Below are 13,831 nucleotides of genomic sequence, written 5' to 3' on the forward strand. Positions count from 1 at the left end.
AAATTTGTCCCGTTCTTTTCTTAAACATCACTATTTGTGACTGTTCTCCGACTTAAGAATACTTTTTGAAACTATCATATAGCATAACAAATATAATTCTGTCTGTTTCTCTCCTACCCTTTTCTACTGCATACGACCCTAACTTATTTGACTGCCAGCAGAGAAAAACTAATATGACTGTTCTTTTCGCCTTTTGGAATTAAATATGAATAGTTTCTTGCTCTGGAAAGACGTATCAATCTATCAAAAAGAAATGGCGACGATTTTCGGTGTATTGATATTGAAAAATATTTTTTCTAGTAAAGAAAAATATTTCATAATTTATCAGCCTTATTCTTTTTACCTTGAACTTGCAAAACAAACAGTACATTTCATATTTAGCCTTAAACGCTGACGGAGGGATGGTTTTGTTTCGGCACCTCTTAACAATATAAAGATGTAAGACTTCATTTTAAAGTTCCTTTGGAGTTTCGAAGTTCAAGCATGAATGTTCGTAAAACAAGTAACTCAAAACACATAATAAAATAATTTATTTTACTAGAAAAAATATAGCACCATTGAAGCAGCAAGCGTTAACTCTTGCCAATAAGACTGCTTATATTTTGCAATGCAACTCATTATTTACAAAAAAAACGTACACAGCTGTAATCTATAAATCATTCAATTTTTTGACATCACTCGATGAATCAAGATGCCAGTATTTATTCCTTTATAGCAATAACGATTATAACATTAACACCATCGTTTGAATCCATCAGTTGATCAATTCCACTTTACGCAAACATAGAGGGCATTTTTGTACATGATGGTCTTACAAAACTTAACATATATGCATGTTGAGATTAAACAAGTATAGCAGTGTAATAAGAAATAAATATATTTTCTAACGACGATCACGTGACATGTTGAAAGTATATCATATCAAAACATTATTTAATTTTGATCGTTTGCAAGTTTAAATATCATGCAAGTTTAAAAGCATAAAGCTGAAATGAATGCTCAAACATGTTAATAAATTGCATACGTATCTGTGATTTTGAAATCCAATTATTATTTTTTAAATGTAATAATGTAATCTTTCAGCAACATAATAAAAAGCAGAGTTTGCATAACTTTTGATTTTATAACAAGCCATAAAAGAAACAATTAAATCCTCAGTCTGCATTTAATTATGACAAACTATGAGTTCAGGTCAAATATTCATTAATGTGCCTGGATCTAGCTCACATTATATCAATACATTTAATAGATATAACCAACCTTAATTGATTTTGAGAAACACAACCTAAACAATATGTTTTTGTTGATGTTGATTCTGTAACATACGTGTAACGGAATTTTTCAGGTATATGCTTTCTAGCGTAACGGAAAGTATTTCAGTATATTTGGTTCATTGTGATCATAGACTGTGTAACGTTCAGTGTTACGTAGTATTTTGCAACCATACAATTTTTCTGTGGTCACCATTGAATTATAAACATGTTTTCCCACAGTTCCAAGTTTTTGCTTTGCCTGTCCATTTGACTGTGTTTGGCATGTCTTAATCCTCCTTGAAAACTGCTCACTCGGAAACCTGTCGTTACGGGTAAGACTTAACATAAGTCTTTGATCCATACTGATACGAGTCTCATCATTCATTTTTATAAAAGCGTTGTCCGCGACGATCTCTTCTTGGTTCCACGTCGAGTCTTCTTTTATTCATGACCGGAAGGCCATAGGGCTATTGTCTTCCATACCAGTTATTGAAATGCTGTTGGATATTGTTTGAGCTGTATAAAATGGTTCGCTACTTCTTCACCCGCAAATGAGAATTATCTGAATATTAAAAAACGAAACCATAAACAACATTATTTCTCAATATATTAGTAAAGTGATGCGCTATGGTAGAATAAAGTATATTGTTATTTCCATTTCACAAAATAATGCTGATACATTGTTCGTGAGTATAAAATGATTAAGCGAGCAAATAAAATACATTAAATTCCTTGAACAATCACTATAAAATCCAGTTGTTTACAAATCACGATTTGACTCGTTGTTTAGTCAAATCGAGTTCCAATTGCAATTTCTACCACTGGAATTGTCTCTTTAGTTTTATTTGTATTGAAAATTTCGAACTGTAGATTTAGACTTTGCCTGGGATCACTTTACAATCAGGAGGTTGGAGTCAAAATATTTTTTTTTTTGTGAAATAGCATCCTCTACTTATTCGTACAAAAATTGTTTAGTCTATGTTATAATTATCTGCCAAGGTTAATTTATCAACATACTGCAGAGTATAATTACACGAATAGATATATTTCTTACACTGGTAATGCATATCTTGTTCCATGGTACAACCTTTTTTCTGTAAAGACAAACCAATCGTAAGCATCAAATCATAATATCCAAACTAATCGCCAGAATATTAAATCTCAATAACTGATAAAACATCGCAATCGTAATTATCGTAGTATCTTTTTGTGTAACGAATTAAGGTTAATCTAAAAAGTATTTCTTCTATTATATAGAGATTTATCGAATCCAATTCTGAATCTGAATTTATTAATGACGTTATTTCTCTTTGATATTATTGCTCAAGTGCTGTTCAATATCGAAATGCGCCATTCCTTATATTTTTATACCCTATATCAAGGTAATAACATCACTAAATCAAATGTGCAGGCTTGTTCACAATCAATATTCTTTAATAACATATAATGTTGTCTTTGTTCTTGATCCACAAATTGCTACTCCAAAGGATTGTTACTGAATTATTGACGTAAATATTGATATTAATTGACATTTAACCGAATTTTTCTAAATATTTATTGTATAAGCGAAAAACCGAAAACTTATTGAGGAAAATGTATGTTTTTCCGTTTATTTTACAGCTTTTTTTCAAATGCACCATCGTATAATTGGGATTTATTGACAACAGCATTATTATTTAAAATAACAGTATCGTTTCTAAGCCGAAAACATGCCACAACAGTTCATCTAAGTTGGAAGAACGGGGCTTATCATGCAATTCTCCATGTTATACCATATTCCTTATTGTACGCGTATTACTAAAACTTTACCTACTGGTTAATTCCTGGTATTAAACGTTTGAAATTTTACATGTGTTTGATTCATAAAATAGCTTTTGACATAGTGAATGTCCACGTTGGTCTAGTCATTGTGTTGATTAACGTGTTAAAAACATCTATTTGATCGGATTAAGGATCCTCTTCATTTTTATATAATTGGAAATCCATATGTTGGTTGAATTGATTATTTGACAATAATTTATAACCATATTTGCTCCTTGATTATGTGTATAAAAATCATTAAAATTAGAATACATCTGTCAATTAGTAGTTATCCACTACCAGAAAAAATGGTATTTCATCACTTACAAAGTTGATATTGGTCCTCAAGGTTCGCCTGTTTAAAGGCATGACGGGCCTCCTATTGTTTGCCATGAAGGCCTGCGGATAAGCAATGTCCCTCTGGCGCAATTCTCGTAGATTCGCCATCTGAAAATAAACATACACTGACCTATTAACTCATTAATTTTAGTCCTTAAGTTCTGTTTAGGTGGCATATGTTTCCTATTGTCAGCAACGATGGCCTACCGATAGGAAATGTCCTCCGTCCAAACTCTCAAAGAACCGCCATCTGAATAAAAATAAACTGTCGTAATAATAATCTTACAAAGTTGATATTAGTCCTTAAAGGTGCACTCTCACAGATTGAACGTTTTGACAACGTCTTTATTTTTTGTCTTGGAACGAGCAATTTTTTGCAAAATCCATGTAAACAACAAGTGATATAAGACTGCTGACAAAAGATATAACCTCATATTTTATATTGCAGTTCAAAAATTAATGTTTCATGCAGTTTTCTTAAACCGTTAGTAACGGTTTAAGCCATTAAACATTAATTTTCGAACAGAAATATGCAAATATTCGATCTGATCTTTTGTCAGCAATCTTTTATCATTGGTTTGCAGATATTAACGCAAAAATTTGCTCTTTCAAAGACAAAAAATGAAAAAGTTGTAAAGACGGTAAATCTGTGAGAGTGCAGGTTTGAGATGCGTCTGTTTTAGGGAAAAATGGGCTTTCAGTTGTCCGGCTGGCGGATAGGATATATCAGTGTATCGTAATAAATGACAACAAATGTAATATACAATATTTTTCAAGTTTAAGGGTGTTCGGGTTACAGCGTATTTATATATTCATTCATGCTTTATCTGTTCGTTGACATTCGTATCTGTTTAAGTGAGTCCTAGTGTATGCAAGACGTAATACGTCTTAGACAGCTCTCAATTAATTTTTGAATGTTCCAATCAATGTGTCTTATCTTAAAGGAATATTTCAAAATGTCAAGGTTCGAAAGATTATACGATTGTTGCATTTTAGATTATAGACAGATCTATCAAACACTAAGTTAGTGCATAACGTTTTGAATATCGGCTACGTCAATCTGCACATAAAGCCAAATATAAAGAACACAACCCTTTATCTGTGAAGTTATATGAACCAAGCTGTCATACAATTATTGCAATCTGTACTTTGGTTTGTCGTCCGTTCTTTCTGTAAGATGTATGTTTTGCTTATCATACATGTACATACACACCACATTGAAAGAACGTGGGAATAAAGAGACATAACTGCGAACAATTCAGTTCAAGACAGCTGTTTTATATTCATATTGTTCACAGATTTGTTGAAAGAAAATATTTACTAGATAATAAATCGTTCTCATGTCCCCTAAATGCTTTTAGCGGAGTCAATGTTGTCTGTGTATTTAACAACTTATGTAGAATCTTACTCCGCCATTAACAATAGGCATTTATTTAAAAAACCATACATTTGACATGAGTTCCTGTAACAAAGTAACATTTCGCAAATATAAGAAACACTCTCCCAACCATTAATCCTCTCTTTTGACCATTAACCATTACCCGTGATAAAAGAGTCTGTGATGTATAAGACGAACTTTTAGTTTGAAAACTATAATAAAATGATAGATTATAGCAAAGTATTACTGTTAAAGTTGTAACTGAGTTACAATCTTTAGATGGGTCTTTACCACATTTTATGTTTTAATATGACCTAATATTAAAATTTGAAAAAAAATAGCTTTCTATTTTTAATTTTGTACTATCAATATGATACATAAAAAAATAACAAAATGTCTGATTCAGACCAAGTTTTTTAGCGACATATTATAAAAAGTAACGTCAAAAAGACTTGGAATTATCTTTGAGTTCCTGGGTAATAAAAGCAAATATCTTAAATAGTACTAAATTGAACTGGACAAGACGAAATTCGGAAACCGCCTCTCTAAAATCCCTACAGACTTAAGATCTCGCTTTCGCCTGTTATTTTTATAGTCCCCATATGTTTATTGCACTCTTGTGCAACATTTATGGAAAGTTAATTAGGGATAAAACTCCATTTAAATGAGATACGGTATCGGCTGATTCTTGAAGAACGTTTCATGCGGCAATAGATCATTTGGTGATGTTGTTACGACCACCAAACAAAGCAGAGTAATATAAACCAGCAACAAACGTTGAGCAACAACGAAATGTATTAATTAACAGTTTATAAATGTAGTTTTAAAAACCTAAATTGACATTATATATATCAGGGAATAATATTCAAAAGTTAACTTATCCTGGTAGAGCACATATTTAATCCAGATGCTTTTTAAATATAATATATGAGGACTAATGAAGTTCAACGAATGTCATAGCACTGGCGAAACGTTTATTATATCGCATGGATTATTAAGCTCTATCAAAAAACCAGGATCTGAAAATTCTAGTTTACTCATGCTTCAAAGATCACATAGTCATATTTAACAATGCAGAAGTTCCATATTAACTTAACCCTACCCAGCATCTGAAAACTCTAGTTTACTCTTTCTTCAAAGAGCGCATAGTCATATTGAATAAATGAATACAGTAGGTCAAAATAAACTTAACTGTACCCGAAATAGGTTTTGCATCATTTTTTATACCTGTTCCGTCGTTATTTGGATTGGTCGATTCAGAACGATCCACGTGACGGTCTCATAACAGCCTGGCTGGGTAAACGAACCCTCGTACGTGATATAATTGTCTGTTTTTGGCAACATCGATATGATGTCAAGACTCTTTAACCTCGCCCTCTGGCCTGAAATGTGCAACCCTCAACGATCTGTTTTATAACATTTTATTAATGTTAATATTATTAACTGACTGCGAGCAATAATTGAGTTCCTTGACAAGAGGTAAGAACGTTTGGGAAATATTTATCGTACAATGGAACTTGCCAGTAAGAGGATGATTGAGAGACACTCAATGGTAAGTGTATAGGACGACATAGAACACATACAAAGAATGTTTTATTTTATTTTTTGCGTATACTACACCTACCTTTGTAAAGAACTAGCTTGCTCAACTCTGTAATAATACTGAATTCTGTATCACTCCTCCGTCCTATCTGAAAACATAAAAAACTATTCGTCATGGTAAAATGTTAAAGGTGCACAATCTACGTATACTCAAAATGTACTCAAATTTTGCCAAGAATTCCTTATTCTTAATTATATTTTCCAAAACAAACATAAAAAATATAGTATTATTATTATATATTTTTGTTTAGGGGACTATAATTCATTATTTATATTTAAAAAAGTTGATAAGTCAATTATTGGTATCTGGATACAGCGCTTTTGGTTATAATGTCAAAAACATATATATGTAGCATAGTGTAATTCATTATGGTAGAATAACAATTTTTTTATACATATTTACTTTTGAATTTAAAAAAACACAGTTTCAAAATTGCCAGTCCATCATTTCTCCATAACAAGGCGTAACTTATTTTCATAGTAGGCTTTGGTGATCTCATTTATGCAAAAAACAATCTACAAAGAAGGAATGCAATAGTGTTCTAAGTGTATTTGATTTATTATATTTACTACTGTACGGATTATTTTGATCTAAAATAACACACATAGAATACATCAATATTAAACGTACCCACAAGTGCTTGATACAAGTATTTTCAAACATATCCGATTATCTGAGCTCTTGGATTCCTGTTTTGATAGGTGTGAATTTTCAATTTTGCAGATTTTTTCGTTTAAATCACATAATATCTCACCTGTAAAAACGCTGCTAATATCACAACTCCCCTTGGTGACTTATGAGCATGTGTAAGGTTGCTATACACGTCGGAGTTGTAGGCTATTATATGAACCTGCGTCAAAAATGTAATAATAAGATTGTAGAGATGCCATTAATATTTCATTTTCATGATATGCCTTTAGGGAAAACTTCTGATTTAAAAGTCCAATAATGTGACTCGTATTATGAAAATGGTGTATTGTTTCCTAGGAATCATACATGGGATTATATTACAATTGTATAGCACAGAAACAACAAAATCCGGTCTGTTCATACACGCCATCGACAAATGTATGACTTCATAAACCCAGAAACGACTCGGTCATAATTATTGTTATACCAGTGCTACTTCTGGGTGTTAAATTTAAACAATTCTATTTTATGTTTAAAGATGAACTGATTACAAATTTCTGCCACAGTAGCACCTTTTCCGATGAACAGTTTCAGCCAAAACGTGATAATTAAATATAGGCAATTTTAAATTGGCCATTCCAAGTAGTAACTAAGACATACAGTTTATAAATGATTGTTTTGGTTATATCATGTTTGCTGCCTTTGTGTCTTTCTTTGGTTGTTTGGTATTTTGTCTTCATACCTTTCGTGTAATCGGTGCTCACAAAAATAAATTTTAATAGATAAAATGCTTTTTTGTTCTTCATTTCAACATAAATCTTACTAAAATGATATATTTGAAATTTGTCTAGGCCAAATAATACTATTTAAGGCCAAGATTGTTGTATACTTTTACCTCAAATAAAACCTGTTAAAATAATACAAAACTACAATGGGGTTATCACGACTAACAATCTCAATGTACAAAAGATATTTTCAACAAAGTTTAAAATGATTGGTGCAAGGCATATCCTTTTAGTTTTATATTTGAAATTGAATATTAAACCATCAGAGAATTAATGAATATTTTGAATATTTAACAACTAAGAATAGAATGAAGCAAAATGCATTGGCATAAAATAGTACGTCATCGGACACAAATAAAAACGTATGAATTGATTTATATTCTGACAGTATTGTTATTTCATAATTGCAACACCCACATTATTCGAAATCCAAAGTGATTACTTTCGCAGAGATATGTGAGAAATAATGATATACTTTCTAAATAATTATTTATTCGCCTTTAGTTTTATCAGGGCACATCCTTGAGAAAATTAATGTTTTTTGTGTAACGAATTTGATAATACAATATTTCGATACCATTAGTTTTCAATACCTCATCATGTGAATTGTCATATATCACAGACTCGATGATAATACATGTTATGTAATGCGTGAACGTAAATAGCTTAGTGGACTGTCATGTGACAGGTACTCGAAAGTCAGGGAGTTACTGAATAGATTTTAAGGTTAGGGAATATTCATTCATTCACATTGTCACTTCGTATAATTTACTACTATCACTCTTTAGAAATGTACAATTGAGACTTATTAAACATGGGCAAAAATACTTAAATACTTTTCTTCATACTTGCACTTTTAGAATTTCGTCAAGAAACACGTAACTAACATAATTCTTAATCAGAAGCTTACGCGTCAGCACATTTTTGAAGATTTGGTTATTCATACTATAACCGTGACTAAATTTAAGGATCCTCACCTCTCCATCAAAGAACTCCCCATTTACCGAATGTTCCGACCCCTGTCCGTCCCAGAACCCAAAGTGCAGCTTGATCTGAGCAATTGTGTAGGTGTAAGAGAGAGGACCCAGTGAGATATTCACTGGTTTGTATTGACCCGTGTTGTTCACATCCACTGTAAGGTCCACTCCGTTGTTGATCACAGTACCCGTTATCTAAAAACCAAATGTTTGTAAATGTGCTAGTGGTGAAAAATACTCAGGTCAATAAAAAATTTCAGCAGTGTTGTTCACCTGTACTGTAAGGTAATTTTCGTTATTTATGACTGTACCAATTATATATTTTACAACGATTGTGAAGGAAGCTATGATAGCTTATACCAAGTCACTCTCGTTGGCACGATGTTGCGCGAGAGTGTGGTCTTTTGTTATGGGGTAAACCGGAGTAACTGGAGAAAACCCACTTGTCCGGCTTGGTGACCACTAACCAAACTCACATGCGCCCAGACCGGAAATCGAACGCGGGTCGCCTTGGTGAGACGCGAGTGCGCTAACCACCGCTAATAACGGTACTTTCACTTGTATAGCGCTTGTGGCCCACGTTTAAGGTCCTTCCCGGAAGGTTGCTATTAGAGCATTTGCTGTAGCAGTAGATATAACCTGTTACTCATTATGAGAAACGTATATATAAGCTCTCCCATTTTAATTTAGAAATGACTGACTGATAATCAAGTGTGCTATGTTCGTGGCACACAAATACAAACTGAATCTATGTATAGTTAGTTATAAGAGCCTTCTTTTTATTCAAGCATTATCAAAAAGCTCAGCAAGTGATACATGTTCTGCACAAATACAAAATGCATTGCTTATCATTAAAAAATATAAAAAACACATCTTGTGTTTGGGTGCTTAACATTTAACATTTTATTGACAGAGGAACATTAAACCTGAAACATAAATGTGTTACCATTTCCCCCTGGAACTCTATATGCTTCAGCGCAGGATCAAAGAGTAATTCTCGGGGTTCTATATTAACTGGAGACTGGTTCTTGCCCTTGCTGCACATGTACCATTCTGTGTTCATGCTTCCCCACATGCCAGGACCAGAGAAGCCATTGTAGTTCCACCATAATGCCCATAAAGATCCATCCGCTGTAATATAAAATACATATATTTATATTATGTTTTCCAATGTAAAAGGGCAATATTGATTGTTAGTTCTCCTCTAATATGACGACATATGTACTGCTTATGTTACACTGGTGGTTTGCGTATCCGATGAGCAAAAAACAGTTCATTTAAAAAAAAAACATTGCCTTATTCTAATAACAAACATGTGAAATCGCTTAAAACACCATAATAACTTACGTAATTGTTATTTTTTATTTTTTTTTCATTTAAAAAGAACGTCACATGTCCTATTCAGCATTTTTTTTAAAGCAAAAACCGTGTTTAATTTGAATTAAATACCCTTTCAATGTAACTAAAGTAAAATGAATGGGGTGCTAGGCTTCCACAATGTACATACTTAAGGAATTATAATCTGCAAATTAACCACAACAGTGTTTGACCTGTTCCATTTAAGAAATGAATTGCGGGGTTGATGTCAGTATAGGGGTATGACCGCAATTGGGTTGGTCAATGTGTGTGGAGTCCGAAGGACTCCACGCGTACTTTGACCAACCCAATTGCGTTCATATCCCCGATAGTGACATCAACCCCGCAATTCATTCCTTATATTTACACCAATAGTTCATTATTCATTCAAGAATTGTTAAAAAAATCTTCATTTCATTTAAGAAAACTTTTAAGTAATCCGTTCTTACCCATTCTGTAAATAGAACAACCCGACTATAACCGGAAACATTTTTTTTAAATGACGTCACAATAACGCGGGAAAAGATCAGCCACTTGAAATCATTTTAAAACGTAAAATTGAAACACTTCTGGTACCATTATATTTAAAATATAAAAAACTAACACTTTTAAAAATGTTTATCTATATTTTACGGGATTTGCAGACACAATACAACCAATAACAAGATCAATAGCTTTCATGTATATTGTTATGCAATGAATTACGATCCGAACATATCCGAAGATGTTGCGTTCATCGATTGATGAACGCAATTGCTGAAAGGCAGTTCATTTAAGGAATGGAAGTTGAGGTGTAAATATTTGGATTTGGTATGTATTTCATGTAATGATTTAAAAAATAATCTCAGGGTAATCTCAATGCAATATTGCTTCTTGTCTCGATGGGAATTGTTATCGTGCTTCCGTCAAGTTTATGTTCCTCTTCTGTGAAGCAAATTGAACAATGTTCTTGACATTTAAGCATTCAACATAAATCAAATGCGCAAACAAGTTCTGTACATCTACGAGAATGCCGAAATGAAACATTGAATCAGACACAAAATGGCTAATCACAAATTTCCCTAAGATTGTTAAAGAACATTAGGTTAAAATTTAATTAAAGAAGAGGGATACTTGGATCGTGTTTTCAGAACAATACTCTTCAGAACAATAAGACAATCAAAACTACAGAAACCAGTAATTTTTTATCTTGTTTAAAGTGCAATTATCTCCCAACGAGATACATGTCGCCACAAGGTTGGTTCAAGTTTGCCGTACCCTACGAGGTCGACAATCAATATTTGTATAGCGGCATAGAGTATTTGTTGAGCTTATTTTCAACCTACACAGGCCAACAAAGACTCAGGAATTAAATAAAGCAATGACTCGTTGCTTCAATGTTGATACAAGTGAACAGCACACTATGCTGATAAAAAATAACAGTACACTTCTCGATCCATATTTAAAATTAATCCTTTCCTAAGCGGCACTACACTTCATTGTTATTACTGACTCTGATATAAACGATTGTTTAACGCTTGGTTTAAAAATTGAAACAAATATTTCCGTCTTTCGGAAAATGTTTGTCGTTACATTCAACAGTACATAAACAATATTTACATATCGAAATTGCATACAAATACTTCATATTGATACTATACGTTACATAGGACAGACATACTGCATTTAGAGGTGACTTATACAATGTCATAGGGCAAGGGATTTGAAAGTGTCCAACATTTCGAAACAGGAAATCGTTACTATTATTTTGCATAAAGATATGGATGTTTGTAGTCTTAATCCGATAAAACCCTCTTTCGTAAGAGTTGAAACGCTTTTAAACTATCTACACATACTTGTAAAAGCGCATGCATGTATTATATATACCAAATTATACTTTAATCAAAAAATATTAGGAGATTAGAAAGAAAAAAACCAATGCCGATAATATTAAAACATGAATATTGCACTGATTTCCACACACATTCCCAAACAATTTCGCTGTCATATTGCCCACGCATATCTTTCGATGTACTGATTGGCAACATTACGTCTAACGCCTTGTTTATGACTTTGATACATGGCCTTAAATTTCAGGTAATTTAATAAGATAGATATACGGGCCATACAAGATATTCAAACCCACACAATAGTAACGCAATCAAATCCTAAAACCTGTATTTAGAAGAAGAACAAGGCTAAGGGAATACAAGACTTTCTCTAAATGGTTTCAATAAATATCACAAAAGTACAAGGTTTTTAAATTTTATAAACCAAGTATTGTCATAAACCATCGCTAGTCTGTGTTTGTCTTGAAACGAAATTGGTTTATCTTGACTTTAGGTATTAAGACAAAATTGACATGAACATACCATGTTTGACTTTGCACAATGGAATTAAGTGTTCTAAGAGCGAACTGTACAATTGACAAAGGAATGAAAATGAATTTTATACATATACGATTTCCGGTTTTAAGTTGTACCTGAATAACAACTGTTTGTCGTGTAACCTAAAATGTCAAGTTTTAAAATTGATTGATGTCTCAAACAAAGTTATTTTTAAATGGCACCAAGCTCATTTATTCTGGCTGACAAATCGTCGGAAAACATTTTGCGTTGTTACACACCAGTTAATTAGCAGATATATTAAACTATAAATCATAATGGTTGGTTTCGACACATGATGCGGATGACTGGCCACCAACGTCCTCTATTTGCTATTTTGGATTTGTTTTAAAACAAATCGTATATATCGTCTCTGCAAACAACAAGCCAGCTAACATATGAACACATTAACAATCAAATTTTAAAACATAAAATAAATCTTCTCTGTATACTAATGAATTGTATTACAATTAATACGTAACACCAAATAACTTATGCATGTTTATGTTATAAGCTTTATTGACCTTTTTCAAATAGCATAGATCAATTGCTAGGAACAAAGACAAATCAGTAAATTATTTAACAGTCATTTAATGAAACAACACATTTGCTTAATATGTTTCAGCTAAACAAAGGTGTTATACTATGTAAGTTATTCTTTACTTACTGTGGACACACACACATATTGCGAACATCCAAACAGATCACACAACATGCCATGTTTTGTCTTTTCCAAGTTCCCTTCCTAATTTGTCATGTTTATCATTACATTTTATTACGAGATACATAAAAGAATGAAACAAATAATATCAAATGATACGTCTTACAACTAGAAGGATAAACCTAATGTTAACATGTATCATATTTGCACACTTTAAACAGTCCAAAGAGGGGCGTTGGCAGTAAAACCATGTTTATTAAAGTCAATAAACAGGATTTATAGCCCCCATTAAGGTCGCACTATATTTGTTTTTGAAAGGTGGAGGAAAATAAGAAATTATCACAAAAATTGAAAATGTGATTTATTTGTTGAGATGACGTTGCAGACTTTCGTGAAACAAGAAAAGAATGTCTTTTCAAAACCAGTTTTGGAAAGAGCAGATGTTGTTACAATCTCCCAAACCAATCAACAGCACTAATCAAATCGAGAATGCATCCTTGATCCGCTTGATAACACTTATACGATTGCATTTTTGTTCGTCTAAAGCGTACGAAAATATGTGACTTTCATCAAATGTCTGAAGGTATGTCGTCCACAATGTAGTTATGTAAGGATCACTGGATATGACATAATTGTTCTAAACTCGGTACTAGTGTGCATTGACAGTGTTGCACATACAGCTTATA

At 32.5% G+C, this 13,831-nt stretch overlaps 1 protein-coding gene across 4 annotated transcripts in view; it reads right to left on the bottom strand.

Annotated features, from left to right (window-relative positions):
* Positions 1-600: 600 nt before the first annotated feature.
* LOC128228839 (carbonic anhydrase-related protein 10-like) overlaps positions 601-13,831 on the bottom strand; it is a 72,777-nt gene continuing 59,546 nt past the window's right edge. For all 4 annotated transcript variants that reach the window (XM_052940353.1, XM_052940352.1, XM_052940354.1 and 1 more), the window contains 8 exons: positions 9,712-9,896; positions 8,766-8,960; positions 7,128-7,223; positions 6,395-6,461; positions 5,998-6,152; positions 3,381-3,500; positions 2,308-2,347; positions 601-1,815 (listed from right to left, as the gene is read on the bottom strand). In XM_052940353.1, the coding sequence (XP_052796313.1) occupies positions 1,787-1,815; positions 2,308-2,347; positions 3,381-3,500; positions 5,998-6,152; positions 6,395-6,461; positions 7,128-7,223; positions 8,766-8,960; positions 9,712-9,896 (887 nt within the window). In that variant the 3' untranslated portion in view covers positions 601-1,786. The remainder of the gene's footprint in view (positions 1,816-2,307; positions 2,348-3,380; positions 3,501-5,997; positions 6,153-6,394; positions 6,462-7,127; positions 7,224-8,765; positions 8,961-9,711; positions 9,897-13,831) is intronic.

The sequence above is a fragment of the Mya arenaria genome, chromosome 3 (genome assembly GCF_026914265.1).
Source record: "Mya arenaria isolate MELC-2E11 chromosome 3, ASM2691426v1".
In the NCBI taxonomy this organism is placed as follows: Eukaryota; Metazoa; Mollusca; class Bivalvia; order Myida; family Myidae; genus Mya; species Mya arenaria.